The sequence below is a fragment of the Gopherus evgoodei genome, chromosome 1 (assembly GCF_007399415.2).
Source record: "Gopherus evgoodei ecotype Sinaloan lineage chromosome 1, rGopEvg1_v1.p, whole genome shotgun sequence".
Taxonomy (NCBI): domain Eukaryota; kingdom Metazoa; phylum Chordata; order Testudines; family Testudinidae; genus Gopherus; species Gopherus evgoodei.
In genome coordinates, this window is record NC_044322.1 from 161700514 (window position 1) to 161720269 (window position 19756).

At 40.7% G+C, this 19756-nt stretch overlaps 1 protein-coding gene across 5 annotated transcripts in view; it reads left to right on the top strand.

Moving 5' to 3' along the window:
• The window catches only part of DSCAM (DS cell adhesion molecule), a 662018-nt gene that overhangs the window by 435514 nt on the left and 206748 nt on the right, over positions 1–19756 (top strand). For 3 of the 5 annotated variants that reach the window (XM_030577471.1, XM_030577483.1, XM_030577488.1), the window contains exon 11: positions 6642–6815. In XM_030577471.1, the coding sequence (XP_030433331.1) occupies positions 6642–6815 (174 nt within the window). Of the gene's footprint in view, positions 1–6641; positions 6816–13648; positions 16020–19756 lie in introns of those variants that run through there. The other 2 variants (XM_030577499.1, XM_030577508.1) reach the window with 2 other exon arrangements.

Genomic DNA, 19756 nt, shown 5'->3' on the forward strand with positions numbered 1-19756 from the left:
TACATTAGTTAATGTTAACCCTTTACCACAGTATAAGAGAGAATACCTTATCACACCACATTGTATGTAGACAAAAAAAACCAATTGACTTCTGGCTAAAATTTGGTGCTGTTGGGGGCACTAGCTGAGGCAACACTACATGCCATTTTCAGTTTAATAGCACTGTTTTGTTTTTACCAGTACATGGAAGAAAATATGGAATTAATTTAAACACTTCCTGATGTACTTTTATTTTAACTTTCCATGTTGTGCTAATAAGGAAAAGACAATTATTCTGTATTCCATTTGTATTCTGAAGAGGGAGGCCAAGTCAGGCTAGCTAGATTCCAGCTAACAGCATGTAAGTACCATGAGGGTTTGTTTTTTTTAGTTACAGAAAAGAGTAGTTTCATTTTAATGATGTTCTACACATCTAAGTGAAAATCCTGTAATGATCTCCATTCATAGCTCTTTCTGAATCTTGGATGAAGTAGGTTTGTCATGCAGAATGAAGTTTTAGCTGATATAAGAAGTGGTCAAAAATGTTTGAATTTTTGAAGTTCCAATATATTTTTTTTCCAGAACAGCTCTAGCTGACATGGACAATATTTTCATGCTGACACTGTATTTTGTTATTACATCATGATTTCGTCAGAAGATTTAATTAAAATGTTGTACAGATCTCTAGGCTACACAGTCCATCTTGTCTTAAAATGGCACACAGTGTGTATACTGTGACAGGTTTATACTAAGATCCAAAACAAGTACTGGGGTGGAGGCCGTTAACAACAAAGCGCACAGGTACCATCAAGTTTGTTGATGCCATGTAGAGTTTAAGATTATCAACAAATCTGAAAACCAGTTAGCATCATGGCCAATATAAGGTTTCTAAAGTTAGTGCAAAAGGAAAGGCAGAATGGCATTTGTGCACAATAGGATAATGTTTGACAACCTTATCACTTCTGCAGACTTATGACCTAAATCAATAAATAAACCAAAGTAATAATAAGCAGGGTGGTATTATCCTAGTCACTAAGGAACATTCAGTCACATCACAAAACTCAGTACACAGTAATGCATGTGTGACGGCCACTGCTCAGGATGGACTTTGGCCTGGAATAGCTGATGTTTTGCAAGTCAGGAGTGAGATGCCCTTGCATAGCTACATGTAGATGCTTTCCCAAATTGTGCCTGTCTCTCACCAGTGCTATTAGTCCTTCACTCACTTTCCCTGAGCACCAAATTACCCACAGAATTCTGGATATAGCAACAAAAGAGCATCTGTGCACAGATACCTGGGCTTTGCACAGCCACTACACACAATTCATGAAGTTTAACTATTTCCCTTGCATTAACCACAAGAAAGTTGGTTCATTCAAGAAAAAGAAGTAGGAAAAGAGAAACAAAATTAATGTGACTAATATAGTTGAAAAATCATTAATGACAGCTAATATCTGTGCAGACATTATCCTATAATGTTACCAAGTTCAGTGCATCTGCCTAGGTAATCTTCCATGTAACTGCCAGTCCCAAAAGTTAGCTCTTTTAGGATTAGAGAAGCTTAAATTTGCACATGTTAAATTTTAATGTTCCAAATGTTGTATTCATGAGTTGTTATAGCGTTCTCTTTCCCCATAGTCTTTTCTCATTCCATTTTCTTTTAGGCTTACTCAGCCCACTGCTTATAGTAATTAATGTTGATGGATATCAAATTCATGTACAGAAAGTTATATAAGAGAATCCCATTGAAAAATATATCCGTGTGATTTCTCTGATAATGCCCCCTACTGCCTCCCAAATTAGACTGTCAAACCTTTGAACAGGGCCCTTGTCCTTGTATGTGTTTGTAGAATACTTAACACTGTGAGATCTGATCCTGATTTGGGCTTCTAGGCACTATGATAATATAAACGTTATATTGTAATCAACTACCTAAATGTAAATTAAATTGATAGCAATGGAAATTAGTTATCAACAATACAAATACTATCTATGTAATCTCTCTAAGGTTTTCCAAGGAATCTATCAACACAATATCAAAGCATATGTCTATCTGTGGTCAGGTGTGTGGTTGCTGCACATGTAGACTTACCCAAGCTAATTTAAATCTAGCTAACTCAGGTACCGGAGTAGTGAAGCTGTGGCAACCAGACTTCAGTGTGGACTATACAAGTCCATGTGAGACCCTGGGTGCTTACTCGTGTGACTAGCCTACACTGAAGCCCATGCTGCCATAGCTACACTGTTATTGGTACCCATGCTAGCTAGATTAAAGCCAGCTCAGGTACGTCTACATAGTTTATTTGCAAAAAAAAGAACAATTTTTGGTGAACCAAAACTATTCATGAATTAAGGCTGAATTTGTCAAATAATTTAGTTGAAAACAAAAATGAAAAAAAAATGGACAAAATTGAAAGTCTTTTTTTCAGTTCAGCCACCAAAATGAAAATTAAGTATTCCCTGAGCTACACATGCTGCAATCACACCTCCACTTGCTGTGTAGACATACCTTAAGAGTCGAAGCATAGACAATAGTAGTGCAAGGTTCCCTTTAAATGCACTTCAGTTCTGTTCTGTTCTAGAAGAAGTATGTATAAAAGCGAAAAGGTCATTTAGTTGCCATATGCAATTCTTGTTGAATTTTGTGCGGAGAGCATTTGTAGCATTAGAATTGGACTGAAACCACCAATGTTGAAGTGGGAATAGGGAAGCAACCATATTCAGTACAGACTTGGGCCAAATTCAAGCAACTCAGATACTGCATCTTATTACTTGTCCCCTGAATCATCCAGTCTCTCCATTCCCATGTAAAAATGGCTTCAGCTCAATCATTTGGGATTGGAAATAGGACCTTTATTCTCTTGCATGAGCAGGACCCTCGATGTTTAATGATGATTCAAGAATCAGTGGATTCCAGATCATAAACATGCACAATAAGTTTGCTACTGAAGGATATTATGCTTCACTCGGCTGTGTGGTGGAAAGGAGTCAAAGTGTTCAGCTAAGGAGGGGAAGGGAAAAGTGGCCACATGGGAGGTTAACCAACTATGTCTATTTGCCCTATTTGCCTTTTCTCCTTGACAATTGTTCTATACAAGCCCTACTCCATAGAGCTGGGTAGGGTATGGCCAGTGGGACGTGGGAAGGAATTGAGGGAACAGCTATTCTGTGTGGCTTAATCCTCTATCAAATCAGCATGAAAGCACCAAAATGTAGTGCTGCCATGAGCAAGAGTAAATCCCTCTCGGCAGTTTTTCACTGGGGACTGTGATGGGGCTCAGTCAATGTCAATGCAGCAAAGACAAATGCTGTGCTGCCTTGTTGTGTGGGAAGCCTGGGAGAAGAGCAGACAGGCTGAGATCTAAGGGGCATGACTCCGTTATTCCAGCAAATCTTTGTCTGTCAGAAGAAGTGGCAGAGTACACACTGCTTGTGGACCCACCTTCAGGAAGTGTAATGGCCCAGGCCCTTCTAGATCTGTCCACCTTTTTAACATGTGAAAGGAAGCATATGGACCTAACCAAACTGATGATTCATTTCTGTCCAACCAGCCTCCATGTCTGCCAAGTCATAAGACAGATCTGAATTCTGTATTTTAAACTAGCTATTAAGTTGAGCCTGTGGCGGGTTACCCCCCTTAGGATGCCACCTGATGTGCTGAGATACCGCTAAGCCCACCTGTTCTGCCAGCCAAGGCAGCCTTTTTACCTGTCTTGCTGAACCAGGCTCTTAAGCCTCCTCCAGCACACACACAGGCAGGGCCACACCCAACTTCAGAATGACACAGACACTGAGATCAGCTCTAGAAGGCCTCAGCTTAAGGGACTTGCCCCAGCACTCAGGTATCCACCTCCCTTGGAGTGCAGACCCAAAGGTATATTGTCTTGCTCTGTAGAGAAATCTATACAATGCAAGCTCATATATTCGCCATCTCCCTCAATGTGGAGGAAGATATGCACAACTCCACCCTCCCATTAGAAATTACAGAAACTAGGTTTAATAATAAGCAAAACAAATTGTATTAACTATAAAAGGCAGATTTTAAGTGGTTAAAGGGGTAGCAAACAGAACAAAGCAGATTACTAAGCAAATAAAACAAAACACGCAAACTAAGTTTACTAGATATATTGGAGCATGAGCTTTCGTGCATGCATCTGACGAAGTGGGTGTTCTCCCATGAAAGCTCATGCTCCAATACATCTGTTAGTCTGTAAGGTGCCACAGGACTCTCTTCTGCCTTTACAGATCCAGAATAACACGGCTACCCCTCTGATACTTGAAACTAAGTTTGATTCACTAAAGAAACAGGTTACAAATATAATTTCTCACCCTAAATCTTGTCACAGATAGATTATAGATAGATTATAGAAAGTCTTGAAAGGCAGCTACACTGGCCTGCAGCTTGAGACTTCAGGTATTTCCTCTCAGACTGGATGCCCTCCCAGCCTGGGTTCAACCCTTCTTCCTTCAGTTCAGTTCTTGCTTCCAGGTGTTTTTCAGTGTCTCTTTGTGTGTGGAGGCAGAGGAGAACCACAATGATGTCACTCCCCTGCCTTATATAGCTTTTGTGTATGGCAGGAGCCCTTTGTCTTCCAGTGGAAGAACACTGACATTCCAACAGGTCGGGTTCAGTACCACGTGACTCAGACCCATGTCTGTGCAGGGCTGTGGCAGCCATTGCTCGTAGGCTGTCTGGAGCGTCCACAGGAAGACTGAGCTCTTTTACAGTGCATTGTGTTTGCTACTGGGCCATTAGCCCTGTCTGCCTTTTTCATTATTGTACCTGAAGGGCTAGTTGGGGATGACACCCAAAGTAACACATTTGAAATGCAGATATATAGTCAATATTCTTGACTTCAGATACAGAAATGATACAGGCATACAAATTGGATAATTACATTCAGTAAATCATAACCTTTCCAATGATATCTCAAATGAGCCATCTTGCATAAAGTATATATCAGTTGTGTCATATCCATTTCATAAGCATATTTTCATAAAGAATATAGAGCGAAATGTCACACAGCCATTTATGCAGCTTATGACAGTTTCCATATCTGCTCCCTGAGGGATTTGCACAGTTTGGGTTTTGTTTTTGTTTTTAAAAGTTTAACAGCTTTGTTCACACCTTGTTACATTCTTTGCAGCTCTGACTGAGAAAATTAACAGATTGAAATCCTTTAAATTGTACATTGCATTTTAATTTGGTTTCATTGCTCCTACTCATGCCAAAGAGTGAAGTTTGGCTACATGTCTACATATTTGCAGATATCATAGATTTTCCTTTAGATGGTTGTTTCAATCCAAAAATGATTATTAAGCTGGCTTCTGTTTGCATAACTGATGCTGATAATAGAATGCTTGGTATCAGTTATTATTCATCCCAGTATATTACAGTACTCAGTCTAATCTAATCTAATGCATATAAAATTCAGACATCATTGTGGTATCTAGGAGCCATAAAAACTATTTAAAAAGTAACAATTATCTAAGAGCATCATACTCCCTATTTTGCCTGATGTCCAGCCAAAGAATGCTCTGCGCAAGTCAGCATGGGGCTGCAAAGCTGTCCTCAACTTACATGCACATCTCAATACTGGGCCACCCCAGGTGCCACAATTTGTGGAATAACACTACAGCACTGGTGAATGGAATCAAAATAGATCAAAGGAGTGGGACTTAAGTACACCGTAGGCCTCATGCAGGCCCTATGAGAATATGTACTATTAGAAAGAGATACCTCTTAGCAAATAATAAATATATCTGAAATAAACTGAATTTGATGGACACATGCGGGAGGGTGTTATACAATACTGTAAATCTAACCTTGAGAAGTGAGGATTTTCTTAAGGAGATGAATATCAACAACTCCATCTCAGCATTCCCTCCCTGCTGAATTCCCTTGACTGCAATGAAGTTACACCAGAGTTGTGTTTGGTTCAATGCCTCATTTCACTGTTGATAGAAAAGTGACCAGTGCATGTTCTGAGTGAGTTGTGCAGCAACTATAGTTCTTTAATGGCAAACTGCACCTGCAGTTAGATGTGTTCTTGCATCAATCTGAATGCCGTCCCAGAACACAGTGACTCAGAGATTATGTGTGATTAGACTGTCAGTTGTAGGAGGAAATATTCACTGATGTGCTTGTCCACATGCTACCCATGAGTTTAGTGAACAAGGTCCTTAAAGTCCCTTGAGCATTCCATGTTTACTACAATAGACATCCCTCATGATCATAAGGAATTCATTTGGTATATGCATAAGGAATGCAGACTTTGTGGCTGTTCAGCTGTAATTTTGAATAATTTATCAGCCACTAAATGTACAACAAATGTGGCTTTTTACCCAGGAGCTCTCTGCAAATCTTCCTCTCCCTCTTACTCCTTTTTCCCTCCGTCTCCACCCCCTACTTTCTAGTGAATTATAACTGCAGTTATAATTGATAAGATAAGACATTTTTATTGTTTCTTCCATTGAATGACTTTAGTTTTGGCAAAAGGCATTCAGTTTGTTCTGTAGATGGTTAGAATGCCGGAAAGCTACATTTCATTTTAATTGAATTTAGCCTGTAATAATAGATAGCTGTTGTAGTGCTGCCTTTTAAATAAATTCTTCATTCCTCACCTCTTCCCTTCTGATTAATCTTTTGGGTTCTTCTGTAGGTGCTGGAGTCCCCCAGTTCCAGCCCATTGCCTTGAATGGCCGTATCCAGCTTCTCACAAATGGCTCCTTGTTGATTAAACATGTGCTGGAGGAAGACAGTGGATACTACCTCTGCAAGGTCAGCAATGATGTGGGAGCGGACGTCAGCAAGTCCATGTACCTCACTGTTAAAAGTAAGAACTAAAAGCAATTCTTTTTGATCCAAAGCAGAGTTACAAAGGTTTGTTTGTTACCATCCTGTTCCTGATAAAATAGGTTTCTTTATTTGATATTGAAATTCAATTGCATATTCTTGTAACTGGAATGTCAATATAGCTGGGTAAGGTTTATTTAGGAGAGTTAAAAACAGATGAAAAGGCAGAGCATTGACACTACTTATGGTTCAATAGCGAAGAATGTGGTAAGAACATTCTTTGGGTAAGGACAAGGAATGAATAATGAAGGAGAAACACTATGAGTATCTGCTAGCAAACCCCAAGGTTGGCCGAGAAGAAGGATGAAGAATTCCTGGGCTAATTCTCAAGGTACCGTACGCAGCAGTTATTACATTTATTTTAAATTGGTCATTGGTTGATTCAGAAAACACATACATATTTACTTCTGCAAAAGATTTGGTCAAAGCCTTTTCTATCTAATCTGAGATCTTTACAGGGCTTAAACATATCTTCTTTACTGTGTGGGCAGGAGGGATAATTTTTAACATATGTGTTTGTTCTGTATTTGTAAAGGTCCTAGCACAATGGGGCACGGGACCATGACTGGGGGTCCAAGATGCTACAATAATACAAACAATACATTTTAATAATAATATATACACAACTTCTTTTAATGTAAACGCAGGTGAGAATATAGAGATGATAATATTGTCATGCTGTCTGGAGTGGCTCACAACCAAGAGTGCCAATCTCAGGTCAGGCTGTCAGAAAACAGGGCAGACACCCCAAACTCGTGGTATGTTCTATAATTAGATTTCACCAACCAGTAACAAATGTGTTTTCCTGGATTACTAGAATAGTCTTACCATGGAGTCAGGGACAGCCCCCTTAGGCTCTCCAGCCTATCTTATCACCCAGACAGGTGGATTTTGTGATACTAGTCGCTATACCAAACATCACATCATGTCAGGTGATTTCCAATCCCAAAGGGTCAGTCACTTACCCCAGTCAATGGATACTGTCAATCTCACACCAAAGACAACGCTGACAGCCTAGTGCTCTAGTAAAATAACTAAAGGTTTACTAGTTAAGAAAAAGAAATGAGAGTTATTGACAGGTTAAAATAGGTAAAATACACTAACAGTTGAGTCTACATTTGTAAATCCAAAAGGATAGCAGAGATGTGGTAATCTGCTAGTCTCCAAAAGTCTTTCAGGGTTACCCAATTTAATTCTGGGGATCTCTGTCCATGCCCTCAGTATTTCCACTCTTTTGGAATCCAAAACAATCCAGAGTTGAAGGATCTTTCCTAAAATCCATCTTTTATATCTTCTTCACACAGAATGCTAGCTGACAGCTTTTGTACCCACATGGGCCTTCCTTTGAATAGATAATGAGAACAATACACCTAACAGTTCATTAGTTTTCATGAAGTTCTAACACCTGAATACACTCTTCATTTAACACACCTTTGATCTAGGATTATTTAATTACATAGTATGCATAATGTAGAAGTAATGTAATAGCAAACTACAGGCTATAGACAGACCAAAAAAATACAATCAACATCCCCCCTTTGATCTCTATTAGCATATGAGTGAATTAGTTTGAACACATACTAACACTCAACCCTTCTTTGATATCCACATACAAGTGAATTGGCCTATGGTTTTGGCTAGAGCTGGTTTGTCAGTATCACAGATATATTCCAGAGGAAGTCACAATGTTGATACATTTCCTCACCACAGAGAGGTACAGGAACTAGTGACACACAAGCACACACCATCCTTCAAACATTCCTTGTTGACTTATTAGAACAGCATTGCTGGAGATCACCAGGGACAGCATGCACTTTCATGTCTGTTGTATTTCACAGATTGATTGAATGCTTTGAGAGTTCTGGATGTCAATTGTCTTGACACGGGGCTATCTTTGAAAGTAAAAAGGTATTTTTCCCTGAAAGGGAGGGAAAATCCAGATTATTAATTCTTCATTGGATCTGTAGTCTAGGATATACAGTTTTTGAATACTGTTGTATTCAGTGTTGTAAATGGATTGCAAAGACTAGTGTGAATCTTATTACACCTGCTAGTTATAGCCTCAAACATCTTCCACGCTCTAGTTTATCTTTTGTCAAAAGTGACACACTGGTACGAAGGAGAGGACCATTTTTCCTGATCACTGCAGAAATGACCAGAGTAATGTGATATCCAAAATTTCCAAAACCAAAAATATGAGCAATTACTAATGGTTTTCATAAATCAGGTTTTAACACCAGTTTCCCATGCTTCTGTAATTGACCATTTTTTGAACCCGTTTTCAACCACAGTAGCAGTACATTTCTGTAATACGCTATAGAAAAGCAGCTTCTCCCTAGCTGGCAGCTCTGCACACTGCCTGTCTGATCTCTGCATGCAGTTTCATGTGTGATAAAAGAGCATCCCTTATCAGATAAGAGCAGGAGCCTCCCTGGAGAGTTAGTTACTGTTTGAATCTAATGAAAACCCCTCTGGCTCTAAGATAGCAAACACACACATGCATGTACTCTCACACATACACACTCACACACATACTGTTCCCAGCGTGGGATTAGTAAAGCAGCTATAGCATACAGTGTTTGTATGTGGGGGTATGTTTAAAGGAGATTCAGACTTAGCTTTAATCAAACATATATTAAGGGCAATCTGTTTTCTGGAGTGACATCAGTAGAATAGTGCAGTTGTGTGCCTATGATATGGCTGAATCCCCAGTTATAATAGGGATTATGATGGTTGAAATGTAATAAACTGCTGTTACTCCAAAGGAGACCCTATATCTATGTGGTGTTCTCCAGATGTATTCTGTTGTTTGTATGTTGTTTCATTTTCCCCTGTGATTATTCTTGCTCCCTTTCCCACTCTGTCACACGCTGGCCTCTGTACTGTAGTCCTCAGGGATATGCTTGCTACAAGATGAAAGCCTCAGATTTCCTCAGTGAAATTCACTGTACTAGTCATTAATTGATCCTGCGTAACGTGTTTGCTCAGCTCCATGTGTTCACTCTAACTGCCTCCTTTTACTCAAAGGCAGAAGAGGATAAAATATGCTACAGGTAGTGATTTCTGGGTGACAGGGTTAGAATGGAATATCCTTTCAAAAATTTAAAAAGATTAACACAAATATTTTGCTACTTATTTTCTTTGAAGATTCCTTGTGACAAATCAGCTTCCTTTCCCCCTCTCTGTATTCCTTGACACACTATATAGATTTTCAATCTGTATACCAAACTGTAGCATCTCAGGTCACTTGAGAAAGAAATAAGTGGCTTAATACAAACTTAAAGTCATTGAGCTCTTGAAACCACTTTGAAAAAGATACATAAGGAGTGGTTCCTTCCACCCCTCCTTTTTGGCCTATCTCTTGAACGACTAGTGACATATGTACACATATGCCAACCATTGAAAGTATAACCATGAATTAAAAATAATAATAATCTCATCCGTAGGTTATTTTTTTTCCATTTTTAATGAGTGTTTCTGTCAACTCCATTTTCTCCTTTGTCTACTTTAACACTTTCAGAGCAGTCTTCTGTATTAACTGAGATAAATCTCATCTTTCTGAAAGTCTGGATTCTGTCCTCTTCCATCATTTCTAGTATCAAGTATGCAAAGTTATTCCCTATTTACAGTAGATGTTAACATAAGATAAGTGTTTTTATTGGTAGTTTATAACTGGCTAGAATGAACATTTGATCTAATGTACTTTACTGATTTATTGCCTCTTCCTCATTTTTTCTCAAATAAACAGACTTACTATGCAGTTGATATAGGCTAAAAAACAACCTTGCTAGCACCTGGTGACAATTCGAGATATGTATTTATATTATTTAGTGCTCCAAATGGTGCTTGTTGTCAGATGATTTACCTCAGACAATATAGCTAAAGCTGCATGACTGATGAAGCTTGCATAAGGAATAAGCATACCAGGAAGAGAGAAGGTACCAAAGGACAGAGCCCCAAGGAAAATCATGGTTGGAAGGGACCTCAGGAGATCATGCAGTCCAACCCCCTGCTTAGAGCAGAACAAATCCCCAGACAGTTCTTTTTTAACTCCTGTTCCCTAAATGGCCCCCTCAGGGATTAAACTCATAACCTTGGGTTTAGCAGGCTAATGCTCAAATCACTGAGCTATCCCTCCCCACTTTCCAAGGGTGAGGAGGAGAAAGAGCCTCCAAAGTGGATATTGGAGCAGCAGCCAAAGGGCTAGACTGAGAACTGTAAAAACATAGTTTATGCCTAACAATTATAATCCATCTCCTTACCATCCGAAGATTACCATTGGGTATGACTATCTTCTGGGCTCATCATATGCAATTTTCAAACTTCACATGCGCCAGGATATATAAAATGTGAAAAAAACCAATGAGAGAGCCCTGAAAGAAGGCATCCAGAAATGGACTTTTTTCCAGTGGTGGTTGGAATTAGGGGATTCTAAGGAAATTCTACAGGGGATAAGAAGCCTTTGAAGGTGAAAGAAGAACTAAAGTTAATTGAAGTTTGTCCAGGAGTCATAGGAGAAGAGATGTCTATATAAAATGGGCACCATTCAAAAACTAACTGCACAGATGGGTTCATCTGAACACTATCACACTTTAATTCCAAACTAGAGCATGTATAACGTGTTAAAACAGTTTGGTAAGAATTTCTAATGGGAGCCAAGCTTCAGTATAAAACATAGGAAGTAATCTGTGGTATGTTCCTATTAAAATCATCAACCGGATTCAGCCATGATTTCCCTGATCCTTCCTAAATCCATCACTCATTAGCGTGCCAGCAGGGAGACTGGTGACATTTAGTCTGAACACCAAAATACATCCAGCAAGTCTTGTCTACCAATAAAATCACTTCATTCACTTTCCTCTCAAATACACTTCTTAACTATTTGCATTATACATGATTAATACATAAACCTAAAGCTGTACCCTGGAGTCAGACTCATGCATCCTTCCAGCATGAATGTATTAATCGCAGATAATAGTTATCATGCTAAGCTACCCCACTTCAAATATTTTAGCTAAACCCTGCTAGAGATCTATGACAAGAGCTTGGAGCAGAGAAGAAAACAGCCAGTGGCTGGGGCCCTGGGTTGGGAGCCTGGGATTCTAGTCTCTACTCTTCCTCTGACCTGCTGTATGACCTTGGGTAAGTTACTTCACCTCTCTGTGTCTGTTTCCCCTTGTCATAGTATAATTCCCAAATCTGGATCTTAGCGTCCAAAATATGGGTACTAGCATGAATTCCCCTAAGCTTAATTACCAGCTTAGATCCTGTAATGCTGCCACCAGTCAGGACTTAGAGTAGAGTGCCTGATAGACTCTGGTCTCCCCCAAAACCTTCCCTGGGGACCCCAAATTCCTTGAGTCTCACAACAAAGGGGAATAAACCATTTCCTTTCTTCCTCCCAGCTCTTTCCCGCCCTGGGTACACTAGGAGATCACCGTGATTCAACTCCTTGAATCACCACACAGAGAGGAATGATACCTTCCCCCAGAGGCAATCCAGATTCAAGCTCCATTAATCTAAAACAAAGGGATTCCTCCCTTCTCCTTCCCTATTAAGTACAGACTCAATTCCCTTGACCCTCAACAAGGGGAAAAAATCAGACAGGTCTTAAAAGCAAAACTTTTAATAAAAAGAAAGAAAAAGTAAAAGGTCTATCTCTGCAATTTAGATGGTAAAAAGTTACAGGGTCTGTCAGCTTATAGAAACTAAAAAGAAGCCTCCTCCCCAGCAAATACAATTTAAAATACTTCCAGCAAACTACACAATTGCAAATAAAGGAAAACAAATAAAAAGACTATACCGCCTTTCTACATTTGTACTCACAAAATTGGAATAGAAGATTAGAGAGCCTGTAGGTATGTGTGGTCACTCTCAGAGCCCAGAGAGAACAAAGCAAAGCCCAAAAACACAAACAAAGGCTTCCCTCCACCAAGATTTGAAAGTATCTTGTCTCCTGATTGGTCCCCTGGTCATGTGTTTGGTTCCCTGTTTCTTAACCCTTTACAGGTAAAAGAGACATTAACCCTTAACTATCTGTTTATGACACCCCTCCCACTCTATATCTGGTAACTCCATTTCAACTGTAAGCTCTTCACAGCAAGGTATTCTTTTACTCTATGTGTACAGCACGTGGCATGATGAGGCCCTGATCTCAGTTGAGGGCTCTAGGTGCTACTACAATACAAATAAATGATGATAATTAAATACAAAAACACAAAGAACAAATGGAGCCTTATATAAGGGAACTCTGAGTCCTGTGAAACTATATCTTCCACTGTTGAAAGGTAACACTCTACCATATCACTGAGACATTGCAGTAGTCATAGGTGAAAAACAAATGTACACCTGTCCTCCTTTGTGTACCTTTATCCTGCAGAATAAAGACACACTTAAATGAGTTTGTCTTACCAAAATACCTACATAATAACATAAGAAAGGCCATATTTGGTCAGACCCATTGTCCATCTAGCTCAGTTTTCTGTTTTCCAGTAGGGGCCAATGCCAAGTGCTTCAGAAGAATGAACAGAACAGGGCAGTTATCAAATGATCCATCCCCATTGTCCAGTCCCAGCTTCTGGCAGTCAGAGGTCAGAGACATTCAGAGCATAGGGTTGTGTCCCTGAACATCTTGGTTAATATCCATTGATGGACCTATCCTTCATTAACTTATCTAGTTCTTTTTTGAACCCAGTTATAGTTTTGGCCTTCACAACATCCTTTGGAAACAAATTCCACAGGTTTACTGAGTGTTGTGTAAAGAAGTACGTCCTTTTGTTTGTTTTTAACCTAATGCCTATTAATTTTATTCAGTGACCCCTTGTTCCTGCAGTAAAGCCAGTGAATGATAATGGAGCTTGCAGTGTGTTTACCTCAGCAAAGTACTCCAGCTCATCACCCATGGTGTGGCTGTAAAGGAAGATAAAAATTACCATCTGTAGCATGTTCAAAAATCCATTGTAGGAAGAACAATTGTCTCACGGTATCAAGTTCACTGTGAAGAAGCCCAACTATTCTGACTGCTATTTCTTCATCTGGCCTTATTCCACATTTTGCAGTTCCATGGTCAATAAATAGTGTTTTCCATGACAAAACTCCAGTTGTACACTCTATGTTTTATTATTTTCTCCTTCTATGTTCTGCCATCTTGAGCCAAAGTTTAAAATTTCTTATCTGTTGCAGCCACTTTAGGCAGAGAGGGCTGAGATTCTGTCCAATGGAAAAGGGAGACTCCATAGTTCAATGACTTAAACATCTCATCAGAACAATGGAGTAAGTAAAGGCAAAAAATAATAAAAAATTAATTCAGCTGAACTGAAAGCAGCACATACACCCCAAAAAGTGCCTTTTTCTTGCCATACCCAATTGCCTTGCCTTTTTCTACGCCACCCTCCTGGCCAAAGGATGAGTGTATCTTTCTTGAAATACGTAGGTATAAACAAACAATTGGGAGCCTCTGTTCTAATTTCAAGTAAATGTTGATGGATTGTAGTACTTTTATTTTTGAATGCAGGCTGGGAGAAGCTAGAGAAAAGCTTTGGTAAATCTTGAAAACATGCAAAGGTTCCCTAGACACAAATACTCACTCTTGTTAGTATAACAGGCCCCTTTTTATTCTAATGAGATCCTCCCACTATGAGAAATGAACAAGCTCTGAGTGCTGTTCACTGCCTCTTCAGACCATCGGCACAGCTTTGATTTAAGGACTTGCACTTTAATCACCCATCATGTGTCATTACCCCGACAGGCGGCAGCAGCCGCAAGATACAAATGCCAGTAAATTGTACTGAAAGTCGCTGAAGCGACCCTTTGTTGATTTTCTTTTACAGCTATTCCATGGCAGATCAGCCATCATAACAACACAGTGCTTGTGGCAACAGGGTGAAATTAAACGTGAAGTATGTTAAAGGTAGCTGGTAGAAAACTGGAATATCCCTTTTTTTCTGTAGATTTGAATGCTTTTTACTTTTCTCACTAATGTCAAGCCTGTGGCAAATGGCTGAAACGACTGCTATATCTCGTCAGATAATTGCCAGATGCACTACAGTACAAATATTAAAGTGCTTTTGTATGCAAATCATTACATTACCGTCATTTTTTAAAGAAGAGACTGGAAATTTGCTCTCTTTTTTAAAGAAAGAACCCTGTTGTAATTGGCTATGCGGGAGAAAAAAAAATCGCAGCGCCTTTTTCTTTCCCACGAGACTAGCTGCACCAGCAGTGCTGCTAGCAGGAAGATGAAACATAGAGATTCTTACCCTAAGGCAAATATAGATAAGTATATATAGACCTACAATATCTTTTTATCTGGATAAATGACATCACACTCATTATCTTTTCTTGTAGATAGTCATCTCTCCAAGCCCTGTGGTGCTTGCATAACAAAATTAAACATGAAGTATATGTGCATTTTTTTTAATACTTACATAGAGAACATTCAGTTGGGACTGTAATTCTATTGTCAGAAGTGTTCTGCTGTCAGAGGTAGCATAAGGGATGTAAAATATTAAGGCATCATTGCAGAGATGATCAATGCAGTAAAGTCATTACCATTTCCTGCTTCAAAGCCTTCTTTCAAACTTACTTTTGCTATGAGGCCTGTAAGAAACTAGCCAATTACTACTGAATAGTCTGAAGGAGATGGTGTAGTGTAGCCAATATTTTATTTCTTTATATTTAAAAATGTATAAATAATCACGATAGGTGAAATGTGTATAAAACTACAGATATTTTCACTGTATCCCTCTTCCCTGCCCTTGGTATGTTGCTCATCCTATTAAACTGTAACTTTTTTTTGGAGACAGGACAGTGGCTCTGATCCTGCAATGAGCACCCAGACACAGACCTACTGAAGGCAATGGAACTGCGTGCCCTCAAGGGTCTGCCCAACAGAGCTCATCACAGGGTTGGGATCTGTGTCTCCTATGTGTAAGCAGAGTCAGGATGGGCTCTACCCTGACATCTGGTGGTGAATTATGGGAAGTATGGAAAAAATTTCAGGAAGTGTGGAATCTCAGGTATTTGCATGGGCACACCCAGCATAGCCCAAGGCAGCCTGGGATGTTTATTTTGATAGCTCTGGGATCCCCAATTTCTTTGTTATCGGGGCACGATAAATAGAGTGTTGCCACCCGATTTTGTGAATGAGGAACTACGAGACTGCTTTATGAAGATGTCTCAATATAAATTAAGTGACACTTGCTAGACAAGGGACATGGGTTCCAAAACCCAGTGAATTGAGAGAGGTTGGGGACTGGTGTGTGTATCTGATGGTATAGGCCCCTTTTGAGGGCCTGGAACATCAATTGCACATCCTCCTCTCTCCACTGTTAAAGAGTAGAGCTAATTTTGATTCCATTAGGAGTCCATCCAGAGACTGCTAAGCTGAATTCATGTTGGGCTAATGGTGCACCAGCACCAGGGCTCCCCTACTAAGAGCTGAAATCACTAAAAGAGCTGAGCTGAGATCACTGAGTGCTATGTTAGCTAGTGGGGGAGCCTGAAGACATATCGCTAAGTGGCTGGTAGAGCGGAGCAGTTTGCAGAATGTTGGAGCAGCCCATGGAACAGTGAGCGGAGTGGAGCGGTTTGCAGGGACAGCTGGAGTGACTCACGGGTCGGCTGGAGGAGCGGCACAGCTGGAGCTGGTCGTGGTGAAGGCTGCAGCAGAACTCCATGGAGAGGCGGAGCAGTTGGCCCTGGCCCACGTAACGTGCCCCTTAACACCCTTTGTGGGCTTCCCCTCCCCCACCCAGGCTGGGGGGGGTAAAACTCTGCAGATAAACTTTTGAACTCTGGGGTGGCACTGACCAGCGACGTTTGGGTTGTTGGACTTTGGGGTGATTGGACTTAAGACCCTAAGGGGGAAAGGACATTGCCAGACGTACTTGGAGGTGGGTTTTTTTTGCTTATGGTTTGTGTTATAATCCTGTTTGTGGTATTTCTCCAATGTGATGCCACATTGTTTCCCTCCTTTATTAAAAGGATTTTGCTACACTCAGACTCCGTGCTTGCAAGAGGGGAAGTATTGCCTCCTGGAGGTCCCCGGGGGCGTGGTATGTAAGTGTCCCAGGTCAATGGGTGGAGGCTCGAGCCGGTTATGCATTGTGTTATTGAAACGGAACCCCTGGATACTGAACACGGCCCTTGTTGCTGCCAACTCAGAGGGGCAGAAGGGTTACATATGTATATGGACAGCACTTAGCACATTATGAGCAGGACCAGAATAAATAATAGTAAAATGTTTCAATTTTTCTATTGCTATTCTGGTACTTCCGTGATGGCTATTACATAGAAAATTATCCAGTTCATATTTACCTTCATCAATCTTATAAACTTTTTGTGTTGAGTGGAATGAGTGGAGTGGAATTAAAATGGATATTTAAAATATCAGATACAGTAGAGCTAGTTCAGTGGTTCCCAAACTTGTTCTGGCGCTTGTACAGGGAAAGCCCCCAGGTGGGCCGGGCCGGGCCGGGTCGGTTTTTTTACCTGCCGCATCCACAGGTCCTGCCAATCATAGCTCCCACTGGCCGTGGATCACTGCTCCAGCCCAATGGGAGCTGCTGGAAGCAGCGGCCAGTACGTCCCTCAGCCTGTGCCACTTCCAGCATCTCTCATTGGCCTGGAACAGCGAACTGCAACCAGTGGGAACCGCGATCGGCCAGACCTGTGGACGCAGCAGGTAAACAAACTGGCCCAGCCCGCTAGGGGCTTTCCCTGCACAAGCGGTGGAACAAGTTTGGGAACCACTGAGCTAGTTAAAAGGGCAGCTTGCCCTGCTCAGAGAACAGTTCGCCTGTCACAGCAATGCAATTCCTGTGGAGAGAGGGAAATTAATCCAGTGTATATTATAGGTGGTTGGTTGAAATGTAGAGCACCTCTCTTTCTCTTTTTCTCTTTCTTCTCCCGATATTCAAGTCTAATTCATTTGTCATAGAAATGCAATGTCAGTGGCATTAGAATATAATGGAATATAAAGGAAGCTGGTTAAAAGGCATACTTTAATCTTGGAAGACTTCCATCTTACAAGAAGTGTATTGGAAAATGTCCTCACTTATTGTTTGGGTTTTCTTTTTCTTTTTTGAAAGAGAGAATTTAAAACAAAATTATTCAGTTTAGATGTACCATCACATGAAGCCTGCATGTCGATTTCTGGAATAATATATGTTTTTCTAAATAGGCTTTTAAGCAAATATATGCCAACTAGCTTAACAGAGTTTCACTATTACTTGTAGTTGCTTATTGCACTGTTACAATATATTTGGAGAGAACTCTGTATTTTTTTCTATCTGGCCCCATTAATGACCCGGATCATATTTTGTCATTCCATTGTGACACTTTTCAGAATTACCCAAGGTATCTGGTGTGGATCACTATCACCTGCTTACAGCATGAGAGAGCCTGATCTGTGCCCACCAGGGGAGACCCTCTCCAATGGTGGTTGGCAACACAGGCACTCCTATCCAGCCTCCAGGAGCCCAGCTCTTTCCCAATTCAGGCTAGCAATTTACACATCCCACTTTGTTACACTTGAGAGCCCTGTCTGTTCTGTTCTGGACACCCATAATGTACGCCTGTCTGCTGCCTTCGTGAAAGCAGCAAGTCCTAGTTCACCAGTCTCCTCAGCACAAGGCACTTACGCAGAGTTGCTTACATTCTGAGTTCCTGGGGGGTGCTCAATCCCCAGTCCACTCCAGGCCCTGTTCCCACTCCACACCTTTCCTCCAGGCTGCATTCCCGCCTTGCCTCTTCCCACCGATGTCCCGCCTCTTCCTTCCCTGTTACGCCCCCTCCCCCCAGCACACCACACACTCACTTCTCTCCTCTACCCTTCCACTGCCTACTGTCTGCTGCTGAACAGCTGATCCTCCTCAAGTGGGAGGCATTGCGGGGGGAGGAGGAGGAGCTGATCGGCACAGCCCGCGGGTGCTCCAACCCTGGAGCACCCACAGAGTCAGCACCTATGCACTTAGGTTTATAGTAAAACCAAATTGAAGTTTTATGGAGCTTGAGACAGAGATTGAAATAAAAGCAAGTATTAAGGGTTTGCAATTAAGGTTCCAAGTAAAAGAAAAACATAAAATGCAATCAATAGCCTACACTTACTAACAAGTTATTTCCTATCTAATAAGGTACTTCTTACCCAATAGTCAATCCTTACAGCTTTTGTCTAGTTCAGAAAGCTCAGATCCACCTTTCATGAGACACTCATCTTGGCAGAGTCTCTCCTCTGCAGTGATGACAACTTGTGCTTTCTCTTCATCACTTATATGGTTATAGATTATTGTCTCTTACTCCAGAGAGTTCCTTTTCTTGGCTTTTTGGGTCTTTGTAAATCCTCAAGCCCTGCTTGAGACAGGTGTCAGGAGTCCAGGGTAATGCACTGAATGTTTGAGTTCTTCCTGGAGGGATGCACCCAAAGAATCATGATGGGAAACTGGATCTCCACCAATAAATCCCTCCCCTATGCAGTCCCACAAGGATCAGTTCTATCTCTGGTTCTTTTCAACATTTCAACATTTCAACATTCAGTGACTAGGTGAACTTGTCAGATGCAAGGACTAAAGTGCCAGCAATATGCAGATGACACACAGCTCTACCTATCCTTCATCACATGTGCAATTATTAATAGATTTTTTTCATTGATGATCGAGCAAATTTAAATTACTTTCCTAATGTGGAAGGCGTGTGTGTGTGTTGGCACCCAGCAGAATATAAATTCCCATTATAGGAAATACATGCATGATTCATCATCACTTATTTTTGTATTTGCAGTTCATCAAGAGTTGGGGCTAAATTTGCTAACAGAAAATGAATATGCTTAAATCAGTGATAAGTGGCATACTTCTAAAGAAGAGATGGTAAAACTGATAGTGAGATACTAATCAATTTACCAGCCATATACAGTACATGTGACTA